Source organism: Sphaeramia orbicularis, chromosome 7 (genome assembly GCF_902148855.1).
Source record: "Sphaeramia orbicularis chromosome 7, fSphaOr1.1, whole genome shotgun sequence".
Lineage (NCBI taxonomy): Eukaryota > Metazoa > Chordata > Actinopteri > Kurtiformes > Apogonidae > Sphaeramia > Sphaeramia orbicularis.
The window spans coordinates 14,971,799-14,994,949 of NC_043963.1; the positions used below are offsets into that span (position 1 = coordinate 14,971,799).

Below are 23,151 nucleotides of genomic sequence, written 5' to 3' on the forward strand. Positions count from 1 at the left end.
CGAACGGGAGGACACGCACTGGACACGCACAGTTTCAGCCAATCAGAGGGCGTCTAGCAGGCTGGGGCGAATTTTGACGTGAGCTCTGATTGGTCCATAATCCTGAGCAGAGATATCTGCTTTCTAAGTGGTTGATTCTACTGTCACTCTTCTTACGCAGGAACACTCCCCTAAGAGAATGAATGGCGTACATTTTTAAGGAAAATTATATCACATCTAAAAGTAACAATAAAATAAATATAACATCCCAAAATGTAATTACTTATTTTAAACATGATACTAACAATCTAGAATTTATTGTAAATTTATTCATATTATTTGGAAAATTTCATATACATAAAAACAAATATACTAAAACACACCCAAATTTTAAAATCTTCCTATTAGAATTTGAAAATTATATTAAATCTTTAGAATTCATATATAATTAAAAAAAAAAAAAAACACTAACACATTGGCTATTTATAAACAATTTTTCAATACTGACTGAACTCTCTGTTGCATTTATTTATTTCTATTTGTCAGATTTATCATTTATTTACTTTACTTTTTTTTAAATTATAATTTGTATTTTATGCTTTGTATTTTTAAATCTATGCATTATTTTCTTAAACTTATATGTTGAAATGCTTTTTCTCTTTTGACATCTTCATGTTTGTTTAAAATTTTGTACTGTATACTCAAATGTTGTTAATAAAGTTGTTAAACAAAGGCGTACATTTTAAGACATGTTTCACATTAAAATATCACAATTTCTCCCACATTTAACAGTTTTGTACTCATGTGCTCATTATTTTAGTCGAATTTTATGTTCATAGAGTAACACATACACAATCAGATGTAAATAAAGATTACAAAAACTGCCCAAAATGATTCACTTTTATGAACTTTTCAGCATAATATCCTTGTGTAAACTTCTATTTAGTCTCTTTTCATGCTTTTATGATTTACCTGAAATTATTATTATTTGATCATTGCAAAATGTGGCGAAATTGGTCAAGATTTTCACATTAACTCTTTCATGCGTGAATTATGGTAACCTTAGTCGAGATTTTTTCCTGAGTGTTTTTATTCCTCTTTAGGCATGAAAAAAAAACAATGCAATTGAATTTTTTTAATAAACCTGTCTTTTTTTTTTAGGAAGGTAGATTTGTTTCTTTATTGCTTTAACTACAAAAAAAAACATCAATAAAAAAGTGTTTGAATGAAAAAAAAATTTACGACCCATTACCAGATCTCTGCACAGATGTTCAATGTGGTTCAGGTCTGGGCTCCGTCTGGGTCACAGTTATAACGACGCCTCTGCTTTGTTATTTTGGCTGAGTGTTTAGGGTCGTTGTCCTGTTGAAAGATAAATCTTCTTGTTCTTGGTACCTCCTAACTAAGACCCTTCTACTGCTGTCGCTCAGATCAGTGTCCAGTTTCAGGAAGAGTCTCAGTGATTCCAAACTTCTTCCACTTATAGATGATGGAGGTCACTCTTCTCACTGTGCCTTCTGTACCTCCATACCATCTTGTTTCTGAGGTCTACAGACAGTTTCTTGGACTTCATGACTTGGTTTGAGCTCTGACATGCATAGGTGTGTGTTTTTCCAAATCATGTCCAATTAAATGAATTTTCCACAGGTGACTCCAGTCAAATTGAGGAAACATCTGAAACATAACGAGCGGAAACTCCTATATGTATGTGTTCTTGTGATGAATCAAATATTCACATACTGTTGGACATGAGGTCTGTTAGATATAGAGAGATGTTTGATTCACACACTTCTCAGGCTCAACCCTTTTGTACCAAAACTTTAGTCACTTGTTTTCCAGTTCATCTTATTAAAGTGAGTAAGATTTATCTCAACCAGACATTTCTGTGACGGGGAGAAAGTGGACATTCATCTTCATCATGAGGAGGAGGATGGTGGAGATCGTTACAGCTGAGAAACTGGGAACGCTGGTTCAACAGGCGTTTGTTACAACATGTAGAAGAAAATCCAGTTTGACTCCACAAAGAACAGACCGAAGACACATTTCTACACCACATCACTAATTACACTGGTCAACAACAAATTTATTGTTTAAGTTTTTTGAGCTGATTTAGGATAATTTTGGTGTGCTGAATCCAAAAATCACATTAATTTTGCTCAATCAGGTCAACTTTCTGAACTATGCTACGTATTGGCTTTTTAACATTTTTGCTTACATTTATGGGCATTTTCACATCATATGATACAAAATTCTTTCATATTTCTTGCAATAAACGAGTTCTGTAGATTTTACTTTTGCCAATTTATGATTAATGTTTTTTTTAATATTACAGGTGAATGAAATGGCTTCGACTAGAAGATCTTGCAAAAATAAGCCTGACGTATTCTGCTACATCTGCGGTGAATACACCATTGTACCTAACAGGAATCAAGTCACAAGTTTCATAAAGTGTGCTTACCAATCTTATTTTGGTATTAAACTTGGTGACCAAGATAAAGTTTGGGCGCAGATAGTGAGAAGATCAAATTTTTCAAAATCAAATTAGCAAAAAAAAAACCTGACCTGATTGAAAAAAACAGATGTCACTTTTGGATTTAGCGGTGCAAAATGGTCCTAATTCAGTTGAAAAAAACCTAGACAACTTGCAAAAAACATTTTTTTGTAACCTAGTGTTATTCCCAAAGCTGCACATAAGTAAGAAAGCTTAAAAAAAAAAAAATCCAACTCTACTCTTGCTTTTCCACAGATGTGATCAGTAACTCATTACCTCTTTCCCATATATTGTAGGATTTCACTAATGCCTCATTTGTACGAATTAGTGCAAATCTGACGAGTTTAGTGCCAACATGTCTTTACATACATGACAGAGCAAAGAACCCAGGTAACAAAGAAAAACATGAGGCTTTTTCCCCAAGTGTATTTAAGAACTTATATAACCACGACCCACCACTGAATATTGGTTTTATATATTATAAAATGACAGTTAAAGCAGCCCAATATGATCTGAAATGAGTCAGACCAGTAAAATAATACCATAATAACCTATTAATAATGACAACTCCAAATATTTTCTGTGCTTTGATGCAGAAAAATAAAGTTATATAATGAAAATGTGCATATTTATAACATATCCTTTCATAATAAAACGTAAATAATCTGACCAACCTGAAATTTCTTAGTCCATAAAGACCCAGTGCTATTTTGGTGAATTTTTCTCTATATTTAACCTTTCTTAAGTGATTTTTTACCATTGATTGTAATATTATTTTCCTTATTTTGCTTTTCTTTTTTTTCAGTGTAATTCATGTATTTTCCTATATTTAATTCACTGAGCATGTAGATGTTCATTAAAGCTCAGAGTAAAGTTAAGGGTTATTATATCAAAAACAGACAAAACTAAAGAAAAAGTGTCTTTTTCAGCAAATATATAAAAACAAGTGTCTCCATTCACTGTCATTGACCCAACTCCATGGGTTTTACTGGTGAATCAATGTTGTAGAAGATGATGGTGTTTCCACGGTAACTACGGAGCCTCTGAACGTCCAAATGGGTCATATCTGATGAGCATGAAAAGATGAATAACTGTATTTTACACCAGATAATTACATGTACTGATAGGATTAGTGGATCAACAGGTATTAAACAGTTTAGATCAGTTGATGGTTTTGGTCGCCGGTGGAGATCAAATTGATCGTTTACACATGTTCATTACAACTTACAGATCACAGTGGATCTACAAAGACATAAAACATTTAGTAACAGGCAGAATATTCTTAAAATTGTACTTAATTTTCTTAAGAAATGTCAGGTCGCTCAGGTTATTAACTCTTTTGTGAAAGGATAGTTTGTAAATGTAAAGATTTTCGAGTAATTTTACGTTTGTGCACTAAAGCAAACAAAAAATTGGATTTGTCATCATTTTAAGGTTTTTTTTTGTGCTTTTATTTTACTGGTCTGGGCTGTTTTCGTTCTACTTTAACTGTATGTGACCTCTGATTTGACTGTTAATATCTTCACTTTGCAAATTGATCCTGAAGGCCAGATTGGACCCTTTGGGGGGCCGCTTTTGGCACACATGCTGTATATTTAACACCCATATGATAAAGGAAGTTTGGACCTAAAAATCACATATTTTAGCTCGATTCAGTAGGTTTTTTTTTTTTGTAATTTTGGTGAATAACTGGATTAAAACATCCTGATTGAAGCTTGCCGCAGTATTTTTGACGGTTTTAACTTCATTATTTCGTCTTTTAATTTCTGTTTGTGAAAAGTAACGCACAAGTGAAGAAATAAAAGGGGTGGAAGGCTGCAAAAGGAGACAAACAGGGCTCACTTGTTCTGCTAATGCACAGTTTGCACTTTTATTGTTGCCTCATTCACTAAACAGTTCAATGGTGCAAGATTACCATACACAGAATTAGGATATCTGCATGACACATCTATGCTATACAGCGAATGGATTATAATTATTACAAATACAGTAAACATATTTACATTTTAATTCAAGCTCCATACAACACAGATATTTACAAAATAAGTATGAAAATGAAACCAGTCTGACAAAATAATGTACAGTGTTAATGTCACGGTTTGTCTTCTTTTTCGCCTGGTGAACAGAGGGAGCGTCGTTTTCAACCGATATTAATTGTCAGAGGGGAAAATGGAAAATACCATGGCTGAGTTTTGTTCGAAAGGCATCAACGGAAAAAAGTGTTGAGGTGAATAAAAGACACAAACTATAGTATCCTGTCATTTTAGATGTCACTAGCTACTTTGTATTATAATCCCTGATATTAGAAAAAAATGAAAAATAAAACGAGTTAAAAACCACCCTTATTTCGTGTTAGGATTCATGATAAGCATGAACAGAGTTAGTTTTCTTCAAATTAAAAGCAGACTTTCACTTACAAACCACACTCTTGAGTAAAAGGAAGCACTAATGGAACCCGCTCAGCCTGACAAAGGTGCAGCGGGTTCCATTTTAGTTCACTTTTTTTTTTCCCACCGACTCTTGTTTTTGTTAAACACACAATATCATTAGTACATTCAACTCTCCTCTGGATCGGATCAGAACCGGACCGGAGGAGGCTGCCACACCATCATTTGGTTCATTCTGAGTAGAACAACTAAACCGCACAGACTTTATATGATCAGTTAGTTGAACCTTTTATTAATATGTGCAAAGAGCTGCAAACTAATATATACATTGCAAACAATAAATACACAATCCAAAATAATGTTATACCTCTGCAGATTAGTTAGTGGAGTGAAAATATTTGCCCAGGTCCGGTTCAAGATTCAGGATTTTCAAGATTTCTGCCTGACGGAGCACGTTTAATATGTGCATAGAAGGTTTTTTTTTTGGTGTTTTTGTCTTTTATCTCTAACCAGCAGGTTGACCGACCTGAGGGAAGAGACATTTTTGAGGTTTTTTTTTAGTTTTCACCACTAAATGCACAATGTAACAGGCAATCAAGTGCTTCTCATTTCAGTACCTCTGTTTCTACCCATTTCTGTCCTTTTTTTTTCCCAATACAGAAGGCGTACTGCTGGTTGTTTGGCCAGAGTTTACTAACACCAATCTGTACCGAGTCACAGTTCTGCAAACTTTAGAAACAGAAGCGCTGAAAAAGTCAGAATTTAAGCCCCAAAAGTAGCAGCGCAGAGCAAATATTTTCACCGACAACATCAGAAATAAAAGCTTTGAGGATATTTCTTCCCTTTAATATTGACTTTCTAGTAAACCTTCAGTGAAAAACAGCTATCCAGTGTAGCCTTGATATGTGCTCTCATCAATGTTCCTGATACTCACATGATGCTGAGACATAATCTTGACCTCATGTATGATCTGCCCTTTTCTTGCTATAGATATGTGAGTTAATGTGCAAAATAAGGTTAAAAATTTGAGAAATAAATGCCCTCTTTTACATTTTGTAGAAAACGTCACGATGGAATGATTAAAAGCAGAATAGAAAAACAATCAGCGATGTTAGTCAGAATTATAAAACCAACAACAAAAAAAAATAAGTTAGATGAGGTTAAAAGTCGCAAAAAATAAAATGGTAACCGGTGAAGGTGTGTCCACGCTACTGCTTTTACTGTGTCTAGTCCTGCAGGTTTGTGTTCTAGCAGCTTCATCAGTTTACTGTAACTACCGACGTCAAGGTTAAATTGTACAGACTTCCTTCTCTTTCTTCATTATCCATTTTTCACTAGGTTTTGTCTTCGGTATCACGGGTCAGTGATGGTTACGAAAACGAACACGGATGTTGAGGCTCGGTTGTGGTTTGAGACTCAACATAGTGTAAAAAAAAAAAAAAAAAAAAAGAGGAAAAAAATGTGTAAAATGAGCTGAGAGGAATGTCTTACATGAGTTAACTAACACACTAATCCCAGATCCTACTGTATGTACAAATATTATTCTCTCTTTAGAGTACGTCCGTCTTCCTCCTCCTCCTCCTCATCTCCTCCAAACCCTGTTTTTTCAGTTAAAACGTCTGAAAAGCAGCAACAAATATTGACTCTTCATGTTTTTACTGCCGAGACATGAATGATCTTCTTACAGTTTTGCATGTTTCTGCAGTTAGCGTGTATTTTTTTTTTTTAATTTTATTTTATGTTGACACAAATGCATGATTGTAAGGATTCACTCACTGACTGACGGCACTATCGGGGGTTGGCATCGGTGTATGTACACGGACCGAGGAGGGGTTTTAATATCACATGGACGACAGTGGGAATCCAGTGCTGCCCTTATGTCTCGCTGAGTCGGGAAGAGATTTTTCAGTTCGGAGTTTGGATCCTAAATGCCTTGTAGGAGACGATACGTGGAAGCTAAAGTCTACTTTAAGAAGAGGCAGCGGTCTGATGCAAATCTCATAAAGAGGAGAAAATCTATGAATTCATTAGCAGCAATAATTGTGGTTGTAGCCTTGCTTTCTGTAGCAGAGCATAAACTAATACGTCACTTAGAGATATTTGATATTTTCCCTTCATGGTTTCAGATGTAGGTACTTGGCTTATTTTTTTTTTCTTCTTTTTTGTGTAAGCAAACCTGCTCTTCTCCTGAGGACTGCTGCAGTTATCGTGCGGGCATTTTAATACAAAAAAAAAACAACAAAAAAACTCAAAATAAAAAGACAAATAACACTGATAGAGACGTTTTTTTTGTTTTTACAGATGATTGGCAAACTGAAAATTAGTGGCCAGAAAGAACAGTTTTCCGAAGAATCGTGCACACACAAGTAGACTATTACGACATGCTACTAGTTAGGGAGTTTAGGAATGACAACGAAGCGGAACCAAATCAACCCCAAACATTGTCATAAAAAACAAAAACACAAAAAGCAGAGGAGAAGGGGGGAGAAATAGAGAGGAGGAGAGTACGTAAAGTCGGCAGAGGGGCTGTTGGAAGGGGAGAGGGAGGCAAATTTCTCTGGAACTGAAACTTTTAGTCGCATGAAAGGAGACTTAAGCCACAAGTCTACTTACAAGAGAAAACCGTCAAGAATCACAATGATTAATAAGTGTTAACACTTGGTAAGTTCAAAGGCTTTTCAGCTTTTCAGAAGAATGGAAGCTGTGGTTTCCTGTGTGCCGTCAGTTCTTTGTTAGGCCGCTGCGCCTCCTGGCCAGCTTCGATCTGTGGGAACAACGGGATTTGAACGTCAGGGTGGAGGATCAGGACGTTATTCCCAGAAAAAATGTGGAACTGTGACGTTTAGGTGAGAACCAGACGGTGCGTACCTTATCGTTCCTGCCAGCAGAGGGTTAAACGCGTACAACCAGTCGTTCATGTCCTTCTCGTTGTTGGCCTGCAGGAGGATGCCTCTGTGTTTTGTGCACACAGCGAATGTGTTGGGAGTCTAAGAGGTCAAATAAGGTGGATTAGTCAAAAGGAAGCTGCGACTTGAGCAGAAAATCAACCTTAATCCAAGCTTCAATACAGCAACAGGAAAAAAGAGGGATTCACTGAAGCCCAGCTAGCCCTTTACTGGAATGATCATATTTGGTAATTTAAATATGGGGCCTCAGTGAGGTCAAGAAGCATGTTGGTTTTTATAACACTATACAGTGATTCAGAGAGATTTTATAGAAATTTTGAAGCTGTAAATAGTGAATATGAGTGATTTTTGAAAAAAATATTAGACCACCTTGTTTTCTTCAATTTCTTGTCCATTTTAATGCCTGGTACAACTAAAGGTACATTTATTTGGACAAATATAATGATAACGACAAAAATAGCTCATAACAGTTTAATTTCAGAGCTGATATCTATCCATTTTCCATGGTTTTCTTGATAATAACCAAAATCACTTCAGTTCTTACATCAATATCTTTGGCATTGTACTGACAAAAACAGTGCTTTTAACCATTCCATGTTTTATTTTCTGTCTGTTTTAGTCACATGATACACACAGGAGTTAGTACTTGATTGCATAACCATTGTTTTTGATAACTTTTGATGGTCTAATAATTTTTTTCCACGACTGTAAATGTTAAATATTAAACCTCTTCCCCTGGTTCTATATATTTTTTGCTTACATATGTCCTAATACTGTGCTTTTAGTGCCAGAGGTTCAGTTTTCACACAGAAATTGTTTGCTCGATCTGCCAAAAACATACTTTCTTTTACTGTAAGTTAAGACCAAAGATTGACAAAGAGACAAAAAAAATCATCAAATCAAGCAAATACTTTTCCCGTGATCTCGGCTTTTCACTATCACTGTGACTGTTTTTAGAATATACTGTATGCTTTTCTTAGTGTTTATAGCCTACATCTCACTTGTCACCAAGAAACACTGTGTTTTTACCTTCTATTCCCCCAGTGGAGGGCTGCCTCGACTGTGTTTTGACTGCTCATTAGAGGTGACACCAGCTACTCTAATCGACAGAACTCCTCCAGGAATAGACGGGAGAAATTCTCAAGCTTCTTGTTTTCTTTCTTTTTTTTTTTTTTTTGCTGTTTCATCAGGATCTGAAGTGCAACTGTAGCTCCTTATCACCCAAATCCCTACAGATACAATAGCTATATACAGCAACAGCAGGAAACAAAAACTAAACTGGCACGTCTCTTTGTCTCGTGGTGATTATTTGATGTGAATGGAGCTTAAAATGAGAGATTTGTTCATTCGCGTAGTGTGTTTTAAAACATATGAGCAACATTGAAGATACATCCTTTGTATATTGTGGCTGTGAAATTGTCTGATATTCTGTTGGATCCTATGAACCAAGAATTAGACAAAGTGGACATGTACCTTGAGCATGGCCTGCTGGTCTTCACTGTATTCCACTTGTGCTGTGGAAAGGTTGAGGACGCCTCGTTCCACCGGGTCCTTGTCGTTGTTGTAGATGAAGACGTAGGGTCGACGCACGACCACAAAGTGCTTCACCCAGGAGTTGGAACGTGGCTCCATGAAGCTTAAGAAACCCTTCTTGGACACAACAGATCTGAGAGAGAGAACAGAAAGGAAACAAATTCACTTCACCCATACAGACCCAAACATCCACCGCTGACCAAAAGCATCTACTGAGCTAAACTGTTGATCCACTAATACTATCAATACATGTAAATAATTGGTGTAAAATACAGTTTGTCGTCTTTTCATGGTCATCAGATATGACCCATTTGGACGCTCAGAGGCTCCGTTGTTACCATGGGAACATCATCATCTTGTACAACATTGATTCACCAGTAAAACCCATGGAGTTTGACCAACGACAGTTGATGCAAACTCTTGTTTTATGTTCAGTTAATGATACAGTACAGGCCAAAAGTTTGGACACACCTTCTCATTCTTTGCATTTTCTTTATTTTCATGACTATTTACATTGTAGATTCTCACTGAAGGCATCAAAACTATGAATGAACACATGTGGAATTATGTACTTAACAAAAAAGTGTGAAATAACTGAAAACATCTCTTATATTCTAGTTTCTTCAAAGTAGCCACCCTTAGCTCTGATGACTGCTTTGCACACTCTTGGCATTCTCTTGATGAGCTTCAAGAGGTAGTCACCTGAAATGGTTTCCTAAAAGTCTTGAAGAAGTTCCCAGAGATGCTTAGCACTTGTTGGCCCTTTTGCCTTCACTCTGCGGTCCAGCTCACCCCAAACCATCTCGATTGGGTTCAGGTCCGGTGACTGTGGAGGCCAGGTCATCTGGCGCAGCACTCCATCACTCTCCTTCTTGGTCAAATATCCCTCACACAGCCTGGAGGTGTGTTTGGGGTCATTGTCCTGTTGAAACATAAATGATGGTCCAACTAAACGCAAACCGGATGGAATGGCATGTCACTTCAGGATGCTGTGGTAGCCATGCTGATTCAGGTTGCCTTCAATCTTGAATAAATCCCCAACAGTGTCACCAGCAAAGCACCCCCACACCATCACATCTCCCCCTCCATGCTTCACGGTGGGAACCAGGCATGTAGCATCCATCCGTTCACCTTTTCTGCGTCGCACAAAGACACGGCGGTTGGATCCAAAGATCTCAAATTTGGACTCATCAGACCAAAGCACAGATTTCCACTGGTCTAATGTCCATTCCTTGGGTTTCTTGGCCCAAATAAATGTCTTCTGTTTGTTGCCTCTCCTGAGCAGTGGTTTCCTAGCAGCTATTTGACCATGAAGGCCTGATTCACGCAGTCTCCTCTTAACAGTTGTTGTAGAGATGTGTCTGCTGCTAGAGCTCTGTGTGGTATTCATCTGGTCTCTAATCTGAGCTGCTGTTAATTTGCGATTTCTGAGGCTGGTGACTCAGATGAACTTATCTTCAGCATCAGAGGTGACTCTTGGTCTTCCTTTCCTGGGGCGGTCCTCATGTGAGTCAGTTTCGTTGGAGCGCTTGATGGTTTTTGCGACTGCACTTGGGGACACATTCAAAGTTTTTGAAATTTTCTAGACTGACTGACCTTCATTTCTTAAAGTAATGATGGCCACTCGTTTGTCTTTACTTAGCTGATTGGTTCTCGCCATAATATGCATTCTAACAGTTGTCCAATAGGGCTGTCAGCTGTGCATCAACCTGACTTCTGCACAACACAACTGATGGTCCCAACCCCATCAATAAGGCAAGAAAGTCCACTAAGTAACCCTGACAAGGCACAGCTATGAAGTGAAAACCATTTCAGGTGACTACCTCTTGATGCTCATCAAGAGAATGCCAAGGGTGTGCAAGGCAGTCATCAGAGCTAAGGGTGGCTACTTTGAAGAAACTAGAATATAAGAGATGTTTTCAGTTATTTCACACTTTTTTGTTAAGTACATAATTCCACATGTGTTCATTCATAGTTTTGATGCCTTCAGTGAGAATCTACAATGTAAATAGTCATGAAAATAAAGAAAATGCGAAGAATGAGAAGGTGTGTCCAAACTTTTGGCCTGTACTGTATATTTAACTGAAAAAGTCACTTTTTCTTCAGTTGTGATATAATAACCTTTGAATTTACTCTGAACTTTTATGAACATCTACATGATCGGTCAATTAAACATAGGAAAAAAGACAATGTTCACTGGAAAAAATGCAAAATTCAGAGGATAATATTATAATACATGGTGATAAATCACTTAGGAAAGGATAAATACAAAGAAAAATTCATTTGGGAACTGAGACAAAAGTCACACTGGGTCCTTAGGGGTTAAAATACTCTTTGTACTTTTGTTTTTGTGGATAAGCTTCAGATTATTTTAATGTGCTTCCAGTTGAAATGAACCAAAGTGAGCAGTTCCACTCAATTCACTAAATTCTTGCTTGAAATAAAAAAACTAGAATGTCCCTTTTTATGCTGTGCTGGCTCAGCTCCCATAGATGAAATTACTAAACTAAAACTGCACCTAAAACAGAACACAAGACATAAATTGATGGCCATAGCAACATCTTTAAGACCCAGCAGTACTCACCCTGGCCTCATTTCTTCAATATCAGGCACCAAATTTAGGAACTCATTCTTTCCAGCCCGTGCAAGGTAGGACGTCTCCAGAGTTGGAACCATCGGGAAGTTTTCATAGTCTGAGCAAGACGGGCTGGAGGCACGGGAGCTGTTCTCTGGAGTCCTACGGAACAGAGCACCCAAAGTAAACATCATGATGACACACAAAGATGACCTACAATCGTAGCTAAAAATAGTACAGTGCATATATGTGCTGTGTGTAAAGGGTTCAAAAGTTTTACTTCTGATCTACGGAGCCACAGCGGGAGTCAGACAGGGAGGGGCAGGTGGAGGATGGGGTGAGGGTGGCGCTGCTGAAGCTGGTCACAGAGGGGTCACGGCCCATCGGAGAGATGTCTGAGAGCTGAGGAGAGAGAAGATACAGAGAGATGAGTCTAAAACACACATCAACACATGCACTGACAGTAAAAAGTAATGAACTGGGTAACGTTTAGATAAAGACAAATTCTCTGTGATTGTAAAATGATGAATTTAGAAGAAAGACCGTCTTATTCTGGTGTCTAGTAAGAAAAGACATACATTATTCATCTGAAATATTAACACCTTTTCCTTGTGTATTCAGATTTTATTTGTTCCAGAACAATGTTAATGCAGACACATTACATATAATCATGTACTCAAGTGAAGGCTACACATAATGGACACTAATTCAAGATTCAAGAACGTTTATTGACATTATGTGCACATAATGAAATTTTTCTTAGAGGTAGTTCTCGGCTAGTTACAAACAGAAGAGAAAATATAATATCAAAAACACTCAAGAATATGTGAAACAATATGAGAAACACTAAAGGATTAGTGTATCAAGACTATGTACAATGTACATAGAAGAAATGTAAAATACAGTATGTACAGACCAGTGCAGTAACAGTGTGTGCTGTTAGAGTTAATGTAATGTACTTTAAGTCATTTTAGGTTTTAACATTAAAAATGACCACTTAACCAAATTATGTTATTGCTGGAGTATTTGGAATTACACAGCAGCAGCACTGTGTCAGGGATAAAGTTCCAAATTGGAGCAATAAAAGTCTTATTTCCGACTGCCTGAGAGGGGTTTTTCTCTGCTGTAAATTTGTGAGTTTTTTCCTTGTAAATTTATAACTTTAATCTCAGAGGATGTCCAAGTTTCTTCTTGTAAGTTTATAGCATTGATGTTTTTCGTTTAATATTAAACCTCGCCCTCTGGCTCTGTATTTTTTTTTTTTTTTTTTTTACTTACAAATGTCCTAATTCAGTGCTGTCAGTGGCAGAAGTTAGATTTTCATAAAGAAATTATTTGCCTGATCTGCCAAAAACTTGCCTGTAGAATGAGAATATATTTTTGTGTATGATTAAATGCGTCTGTTTTTTTAAATTGTATTTTCTCACCTTGCAGTCACTGATACTGTTGACCACCTGGTTGTATTCACTGTTGAAGGTGTGTGTCAGGAGCCGCAAGCACTGCAACACAACAACACAACATGAGTTTGATCAAGTCACAGTCCAGCAGAAAAGCAGCAGTCATCATTTATTAATAATGCACCTAAACACAATTTAGAACCCATCCTGTCTTACGTTACATGAACTGCTCTCACCTTCGTCGCCAGCTCCTTCTCACGATCCACCAGGCTCTCGATGTCGGCGGAGTCGTAGCCGCTGCTCTCGCTGGGTGTGATGGCGCTTTCGAAGGTGGTGCTGGAGATCTGCGAGGAGATGGAAGTGGAGGTGGACAAGGAGCCGGAGCTCATGCTGGGAGACAGACAGTCGCTCAGGGACTTGGCGGTGGGGGCTGTTCCCACCGGGGCTGCCTCCCCCAGCTTCTCCCTCAGCAGGAGCAGGTGTCGGGTCTTCTCCACCTGGAAGAGTCACATCAACAGTTACATTTCAACTGAGAGACGAAACACAACTACAACTCAGAAGGAAGATGAATGGTGTGTCAGGCTGAAAAGCTGGTGTTCTACTTTTTGAGGGAATTCAAATGGAAAGTGGTTTAATCAGGGATCCTGCAGGTTTTTACAAGTTACATTTAAGACTTTTAAGACTATTTCGAATAGAAGTTGATGCCTATTTCATCTCATCCATTAAGTGTAAAATTGTGTTGCTTGTCTAAACAATGAGATCTTTGTAACCCCTTGACCTCACTACCTGCTTGTTCTGTATTTTGTTTTTGTATCTGTAAAAAAAAAAAAACTTTCATAAATAAGACTTTTAAAAAAATAAGTCAATGCCTATTTCACGGCCATACTCGCAAAAATTTGTGACTCCTAGAATTTAGGAAAATGCATTTATTTACTCCAACATCTTGATTCTCACCGTTCTAACTCATTTCTCATCAGGGGCTGCAAAGTTTGCGATAATTAGTTCCTAATTTCAACATAAATGGTCGAGTTGAAACGGGTGAAACTGAGTAGAATAATGTTACTTTCTTTGCAGTTTGGACATTTCCCAGATGCATTTAAACACAATGCAGCAAACACATATCATATTATATATTACATATTATAGCAACATATCTTAAGACCTTCCATATCGAATTTAATAACTTTTAAAGACTTTTTTAAAGGTATTAAATGCAGATTTGTAAATTCAAGACTTTTAAGACTTTTTAAGACCACATGGGGACCCGGTTTAATGTGATTTCAGACCTTCAGACTTTTCTATTTGACATGAAGCTCAATTGAAGTGTAAAACCACCCCAGGCCAAACAGCCAAACCTTGATCTGATGAAAACACAAGGTCTAAGCTTGGATTGAAATATTTCTAGTACAAAAAAACAACTTCAGTTTTGTGTTGATTTGCATAGAAAATCTAGAAAGTTATGACAGACTATCATCAGCCATTAAAAAAGAAGAAAATGAACTGAAAGCAGAAGAAATTAGCTGGAATAGCACCTGAGGAAGAGAGGAGACAAAGTTTTTCATAGAGCTAGTTTTGAGTATTTGATACTTTTGATAGTAATGCCATGATAACAACAGTACAGTGGCAATGAAGAGGATCTGCTCAATAATTTTTCTTCACTCTAATGGAAAAATGACAACGCATCAACGTCAGACGCATCAGTCTACCAACCAATAACTGTCAAGCACAGGGACACTTCCAGTAAAGTGAAGGAGGAAAAAAGCAATAAATTTTTGTTTGTCAAGGGCTGAACATGAAACAGAAGGACATTCAAGGACCTACAATGTCACAAAACACGACATTAGAAAACCTGACTTATTTCTCAAAAGGGAAAACTCATTTTTTCAGATCTTGAATCCATCTCTGCATTCCCTAATGGACTTGTCTCTATGGATACTCAGGTTATGACTGTGACTGCCAGAGCTCCTTTGTTATGTGAAGGGGATGGGGTTTTCTTTAAAGTGTAGCTGTGTTGCAATATATTTCGTTTCTTCATTTAATTCTAAAGAGCACAGGGACATACAGCCCACAAAGGTGATGACAGGATGCAGGTGATGTTCTGTATCCAACTTGCGAAATGTGGCTAAATGTATTCAGTGCAACAAGAACATGAGCTGTGGTTTAAGACGTTCAGGTGTGAAAAGGTGATTAAAGAACATACCTCATGCAGCTGCTCCATTTTCTCCAGCTCCCACTGGTGCTCCAGGATGAGACTGTCTCCTCTGGGCCTCCACCCGGCCAGGTTCTCCTCTCCCCGCACATATGCCACTGATGTATCCAGGACCTTCCTCCTCCTCCTCTGCATCCCTGCTCAGGACAAAAAAAAAATACAAAACATGACATCAGGATGAAGTTTTGGGAGCAATTTTTACATGTATATCTATGATTTATGATCCTAACTTCCAAAATTTTTCAGCTCCAGACCCAAAAGATAAAAGTTGCCTTAATGTCTACATTTTTACTGATGGTTTCACTGGTGAAACAATGTTGAATTAAACACTAGGAACATCAATTGCTTCTAGAAAGTAATGTTAGTGAGGCAGCAACACGCTCAGATCCATGAAATGAACACATATGACTGACTTTTATGCTGCCAAAAAAGTCTTTGAATGCTTCTTTTTTATGCAATTTTCACCTTAATTTTTGTCTTCTACATTTCTGTGCAAAAGTCTTAGGCCACCTCTGGTTTTCTTGTTTTTGCAGAGTTGAAATGAGCATATGAATTTATTTCTCAGTTAGTGCAGGGTATTAAAAACACACAACAAATCAGAGCTATATGGCTATTACAAGTTAAAGTTAGAGATCAGTATGACATCTGTTCCCATGATTAAAAACACTCCAAACAATAGGAAACGTTTGGCGTGGGTTGAATGAAACCTGGTATAAAGCATCAGGAAATAGATGCAATAAGTCTCATACTGTCTGAACAAAAGGGTTAAAGGCATGTTAAGTGCTTGGAGGTCACACTAAATACTACCATTTCGATTTGTTTTGTTTTTTTTTCCAGAAAATTTTGTTCTTGATGCTGTGCATATTTTCTCATATATCCTGGTTGCATCTTTATTTGAACACTAAGAAATGCATGTGTGGCCAGTATAAGGTTACTGAAACAACAAGCCTACGACTTTTGCACAGTACTGTATTCCATTTGCAGCTTGATGCGTCTTACTACATATTTTGTCGTCTTTGTCTTTTATGTAGTTTTTGTCTTATACATTGTTTTTGTCTTATGCCTTTTGTTACTAAGGTGTTTCCAATGTGTTTTGCATGGCTTTTACTGCTGTTTTCAATGTTACCAACTGACAACTCAGTGAAAAAAGCTTCACAGCCCATTTCAGGTTTTGACCCCTAGTTTAACCCATAGAGACCCAAACAGCCACTGGTGACGCAAACCATCTACAGATCTAAAGTGTTTAATACTTGTTGATCCACTAATCCTATCAATACATGTAAATAATTGGTGTAAAATGCAGTTTGTCATCTTTTCATGTTCATCAGATATGACGTTCAGAGGCTCCGTAGTGAACGTGGAAACACTGTCATCTTCTATAACATTGATTCACCAGTAAAACCCACTGAGTTGGATCAATGACAGTGGATGGAAACACATGTTTTACATTCAGTCAGCAATATCTTTGCTGAAAAAATAAGTTTTTCTTCATTTTTCTTTGTTTTGCTATAATCGACCTTTAATTTACTCTGAATTTTCATGAACATCTACATGATCTGTGAATTAAAGACAGAAAAATACATGATTTATACCAAAAAATGCAAAATACAGAGGATAATATTATTAAACAAAATTGATGATAAATCAGTTAAGAAGATATAAATAGAGAAAAAATAATTTGGGAACTGCCACAGAAGTAGCATGGGGTCTTGCTGGTCTGCTCACCTGGGCTTCCAGTGTCCGACATCTTGCACAAGCTCAGCTCATAGATACCAGTGACACGGTTGCTGTAATGAAGCAGAAATGAATGAAACAGATTTAAGTCAATTATTAGATCAGACATAAAAAGCTAAAATAAAGTCAAAAGAATATTTCAAACACAGTAGGAGCAAAATACGGGAAAGTTCAAACTCACCAGTCGGGGGTTTTGGAGTATCCGCTCCCGAAGAAGTTCCTGAGGGAACGTGGAGGGGAGATCTTCGCGTCTCGGGAGTAGAAGACCATGCAGATGTCTTTGGTGATGATAGCTGGTTGGATGCAGTGGTCAAGCTGTGAGGAGGGGACAGAGTTTAGTATGTTGGCTTTATTACTGACAAGCAGGAGGGTGAATTACAGAGGTAAATGTAAAGAAACACAGATGAGTTCCTGACCTCCAGGTACGCTGAGAGGGTCATGTAGATCTTCTCTCCATAAGGAGTGACTCGGTTTAGCAGGAGGGAGTTGTGCAGCGAGCTGTCCCACACTGCTTCGAAGCGGTAGAAGGTCCTGAGTGGGAAAAGCAAAACATCTTGAGGTGACGACAAAATCCCACAATGACTCACACATCATTATCTTCTTGAAAAAGGCTCTAATGAAATGACCACATGGAGAGTGAAACATCATTCTGTTGCTTATGACTTAAACAACCCTGACACACCAGGCAGTCGAAGCTGTGCAGTGACTGAAAGGGCTCTGGTGCTGATCCCTAGTCATGACAAGATGTGAGGAAACACACTGAGGTGAGATCTTAACAGACACAACGTGAGCAGGAGTTACACTGAGTGTCAACAACTGAGTGTCAGGAAAGAACTGAGAGGGATCGTAGCTTTGTGTGGGACAAGAACTACAACTGTGGCATCCAGAATAAGTCTGGAACAGGTTAAACTTTGATACCATTGATAATCATTGTTTTTGTTAATAATTTATGACAATTATTACCTCTGGGTAGCACAATGTAATTAGGAATATTATGCAGCTCTGGAAAAATTAAGAGATCACTAACTTTACATTTGCTTTTCTATTTAAATCTGCAGTATTTGACAGTTTTTAGCATCAATGGGCAAAGACTCCCAATGAATTTTTCCAGTGTATTTTAATTGAAGTGGTCTGACAACATGAGAGTTCTACAGTTGCGGAAAAAAATTATTAGACCATCAAAAGTCATGAAAAACAATGGTTATGCAATCAAATACTAACTCTTGTGTGTATCATGTGACTAAAACAGACAGAAAAGAAAACATGGAATGTCTAAAAGCACTGTTTTTGTCAGTACAATGTCATAGATATTGATGGAAGAACTGAAGTGATTTTGGTTATTATCAAGAAAACCATGGAAAATGGATAGATATCAGCTCTGAAATTAAACTCTTATGAGTTATTTTTCTTGTTATCATTATATTTGTCCAAACAAATGTACTTTTAGTTGTACCAGGCATTAAAAGGAACAAGAAATTGAAGAAAACAAGGGTGGTCTAATAATTTTTTCTGCAACTGTATATCTATTTCTTGCCTATGTTTTACAGAAAAACTATCATCAGATATGACACTGGCCATTAATCTACTTGTACATGAAAGCTTATAAATGTGAAATCACTTTTTCATAACAGTAAAAATGATTCTAGTCTTGTGCTTTGGTGAGAGAAGAGGGAGCTGCAGGAGGAAGGGGTTTATTTCCAAACTCTGATTAATTTTCCTCATGATTCCAGCTCCTGTCATTTTACACATGTATTTGAGTCAAAGCTTTCTATTTACTGACTGGCCAAAATGACAAAAATGCAATGTTTTCATGTGCATAAAAAACATGCACATTCATTTTTCACCACACAATATTAATGTTTTAATTAAGTAAGAATCCATAAATGGAAATTTGGTGTAATAACCCTGATTTTCAGATACAGATTTCATGTCTCTTTGCATTTTCTGACCGTACAGAGACTGAAATATCATTCTTTTGCTTATGATTTGAATAATTGTTTATTAAAGGAGCTCTGTCTCTCTCAGAAAACATCTTAAACCAATGAAAAGACTAAACTAAATGAATAAAGTGATTCCAGCCTGTCACTGCAGAGATTTATGTTGGTCTGCTTTCTAAGATGACTGCCCTCAGAGGAATCCTTTACACTGTTCCTGTTTTGGGCAGCAGGGGGCGCTCTTATCCGCAGACTGAGCTTCAAACAAGCTGCCCTGCTTGTACCTCAATGACTCATGGGCCTTTGTGTTACTGAGTGCACGAGTCATACAGTGAATAACAGCTGAGGGAAAGCATTGGTTGGAATCTGGGTGCCACAGATTGACTTTACACCGGTTGGAGGTCACTGGTAGTGTCACAATAAACACAACCTAATACAAAAGGGACATCATTTGCATGTAAGATTGCCTTCACTGTTTTTTTTTTTTTAGCATTCATTTTTCTTGTAGATCCTTAATACTGATGAAAATGAAGGCAACTCTTCATGCAACACAATAATAGAGTAGTGAAACAAAGTGCAGGAAACTTATTTCTATGGATCTATGAGACTAAATTGGAACATAAAGGTCTTTCAGAAGAAGGAGCCTTATGTTCTCTGGTCACTGGTACCTATCAATATCCTTATCAATAGAAAGCCTGAGTACAATCAAGAGTCCGGCCGCAGCAGGAGGAAAGAGTGCACAGAAAAAAGAGAGAAGCACAAAGAGTCAGGCAACAGAGACAATGGAGCAAATTAAGTGAAAAATAACAGCAGTGAAAATGGAAACACAGTCATGCAATGATTCCGATTCACCTTAAATAAAAGGACAAACACTGGATCTGACAAGAATTTGTTGTTTGGTAAGAAATCAATAATATGTACAAATAAGGCGTAAAGCTTCTCTCAGTTCCAGAAAAGTGCACGGATTTACATTTTAATGTGTCGGGTGTAAAACCTGACAGGTGCAGACATTCACCTACCTGTTGGAATTATGGGATGACTTGATGTTTTTAGCAGAAATGATGTTGAGCGACAAAACAGCATCAGCGGCGCTGTCGTCCACTTCGGCTTTGTTCCTGATACGACCTGTCAGGACAAAAAGATCATCAATATGAGTGTGTTCATAAGAATTATTACATGTTAGATATAAGGGTCTTTGCATTTTTCTTATGAAAATGTCACACAATCAGAAAAATATAAATAAACTTAGATCAGTCACTTTTATTTCTTTTAATTTGTGAACACTACAAAACTTCCTAGTTTTCTGCATGTAAAATGTGATCTAATCTGCATCACAGTCTCAAGTACAGACAAACACTATATTCTTAACCTAATACTATACAATTATAATATTTCATCATGTTACATTTTATGACCAATTCATGTAGAAAACTAGAAAATACTAATACATTTTCTTGCCACTGTGTTTATTTTATTGTATTTTATTTATCTAGTTAGATCCTATTGAGATATCTTTATCCAGAGAGTCCTGTTCAAAATGGCAACAACTAATATTTTCATAATAAAAATGTTCTAAGAAAATGAAGACAGTAAAACAAGAGTAAAAGAGAGGGTTGAGAAAATAAATGACATAAACAGACCATATAAAACATATCATAACTCAGATCAGGATTGGACAACAGGACTGTTTCATTACAGCTTGAAAAACAAAATTATATAAAGAAGGAAGTGTTTCACATGACATGGTGTTTCATAATTCATTCTGTGCAGACGGTGCATGAAAACAGGCTTTGACTTCACAATGAGAACATTCAGGAGAATTCAGGGAGTTGATCTATCGCTGTAGCTACTAGTACAAAATCATAAGACATTGGAAATATAAGTTGGTAGTTTACCTAAAATGTCTTAGCATTAAAAGAAACATCTTCTTTATAGAGGATCATCTGACAGACTCATATAAAATACTGTGGCGACGGCGTAAACCCACATTAGTTACAAATGCTGAACTACTTTTTTAATACTTTGACAAAATGAGTCTAAAAAAGAAGCTCCCAGAATTAGGTCATGAAACCTATTATATCAGGTCACTAATTCACAGAGTAAAAGGCAAAAAGGGTTATGAAAGAGCATCTGAATTCATTTTCCTAATTCCACTGGTGGAAAGTTACTCAGTATATTTACTCAAGTAGAATAATTAAGAACAAATTCAGTATGTGTGTTTCCATTTTACAATACGTTAATTCTACGGCATTACAACTGTGAAAGAAATTAACTTTTTTTTTTTTTACACTTACGATTACATATAATTTTTTAATTGTATGGTGTGTATGGATCTGGTGCAGTATTAAATAAATACTAAGAATCTAAGCAGTAGAAACCCAATGAGTAAATCTGCAGAGTATGTCCTACTTTTACTTATGACACTTTAGTACTACAGCACCATTTTCAATTCAGAATGTTCTACTTGTAAAGGATTATTTCTACATTGTGATATTTCCCTGAATACTTCTTCTACCTCTGACTAGCTCAAATAAAAGAAGAGTGTTCCTTTTTTTTGCTTCACTGCTCTGTTCGTCTCTGGAACAGGGTGCAGTGTTTTGACAACAGAGTAGTCGGTAAAAATAAAGATGTTATGGCAATTCAGATTTTTTTTTTTTCAATGTTTGGGTGCCGCTGAGACATCAAATTTCTTTTTTTGGATCTTGAGCTGAAGAACTCAAGTTCGGTAATCCTCGCTTTAGAGAGTTATTTGACCACAGTAAGTTTATAAATTAATTCAACCATTTAAAGGGATGTCATTAAGGTGCGTGACTGGACATATACGGATCTCTAGACCAGAACTGCAACATAAATTAATTAAAATATTGATAATATATTGTCTAGTACATATTGTACAAATTGCTTTTCTAACTGTGTCTTAATAGAGTTTTTTTAATATGTAAATTTGGTATGTGTGTGTATTTTTTAACAATTTTTTTTCTTTTTTGTATTCTTTCCTGCTACTTTTTATTATACTTGAATGGAGCAACTGTAACACACAATAATTTCCCTCTAGGATTGATAAAGTATTCTAAATACCTGGTAGACATAACTAATTACAACATAAATAATTCTAGTAATACAGATAGCTAAATCTGGTAATAGACTAATTATAGGCCAAGTAATGACCATAATCTTGACATTCATTGCAGCACTTTGAGCTCTGTGCTCTGAATATCTGCAGATGCTCTCAAAAGGCTGAACAGAACCATGGCTTAATTTGGAAATCGTATAAAATTCATGAGGTGTGCACTGAGAGGAGCAAAAATCATCCTCATAGCTTGACTCCATTTTGTCTTCTAGTGCAGACACATAATAAAATGTATTGAACTTTAGGGCTTGGTTTTGTGACAATTAGCTTTGGCATAATATTGAAACTTGACAAATATTTATCAAATATCATCATTTTATGCTACAGCTGCAGAATAAGTCTAAGAAATACTTTAATTATGCATATAGACCATATGATGAAGAACAGTCATACGTTTGCATTATTATATTTCTTTTTGTCTTTTGTTAATAAAAAGGAAAGTGGTAGATATGATATGACTAAAATATATAAAGGCCATTACTTAAATATTCAACCAAAGTACAAAACCAAATTAAACCAAGCACTAAGATTCTAAAGGTAATAATTACAAGTGTTATATTTTGCTAAACCCACTTTTATTAGTCTTTGGTACATTTATTTGTGTATTTGGACTCTAACAGTTCATAAAGTTTGAATTTGAACCCTCCAGGTGCTGCAAAACTATCTTTATATTCATTTTGGCAAAAATCAAGTAGATTTCTACAACTCGTTTTAATTCCTGCTTACTTTGTTAAGTTTTATCACTAGTTACGTCACGACATTTGTACATGTAAGGTCAAGACTTGTGGCAAACATTTCTCCAAGTACAACATAATTGTTTGTCAGCAGCAGCGGTTGAAGTAAAAACTGAAAATATGTCCAAACTTTGAGCCGATT

At 36.7% G+C, this 23,151-nt stretch overlaps 1 protein-coding gene across 24 annotated transcripts in view; it reads right to left on the reverse strand.

Annotated features, from left to right (window-relative positions):
• Window positions 1–4,975: 4,975 nt before the first annotated feature.
• kif1b (kinesin family member 1B) overlaps window positions 4,976–23,151 on the reverse strand; it is a 74,363-nt gene continuing 56,187 nt past the window's right edge. For 16 of the 24 annotated variants that reach the window (XM_030138339.1, XM_030138348.1, XM_030138344.1 and 13 more), the window contains 13 exons: window positions 20,165–20,270; window positions 19,814–19,840; window positions 17,628–17,742; window positions 17,393–17,526; window positions 17,203–17,264; window positions 15,469–15,614; window positions 13,505–13,765; window positions 13,299–13,370; window positions 12,152–12,273; window positions 11,881–12,033; window positions 9,237–9,429; window positions 7,726–7,844; window positions 4,976–7,621 (listed from right to left, as the gene is read on the reverse strand). In XM_030138339.1, the coding sequence (XP_029994199.1) occupies window positions 7,579–7,621; window positions 7,726–7,844; window positions 9,237–9,429; window positions 11,881–12,033; window positions 12,152–12,273; window positions 13,299–13,370; window positions 13,505–13,765; window positions 15,469–15,614; window positions 17,203–17,264; window positions 17,393–17,526; window positions 17,628–17,742; window positions 19,814–19,840; window positions 20,165–20,270 (1,553 nt within the window). In that variant the 3' untranslated portion in view covers window positions 4,976–7,578. The remainder of the gene's footprint in view (window positions 7,622–7,725; window positions 7,845–9,236; window positions 9,430–11,880; window positions 12,034–12,151; window positions 12,274–13,298; window positions 13,371–13,504; window positions 13,766–15,468; window positions 15,615–17,202; window positions 17,265–17,392; window positions 17,527–17,627; window positions 17,743–19,813; window positions 19,841–20,164; window positions 20,271–23,151) is intronic. The other 8 variants (XM_030138357.1, XM_030138354.1, XM_030138352.1 and 5 more) reach the window with 1 other exon arrangement.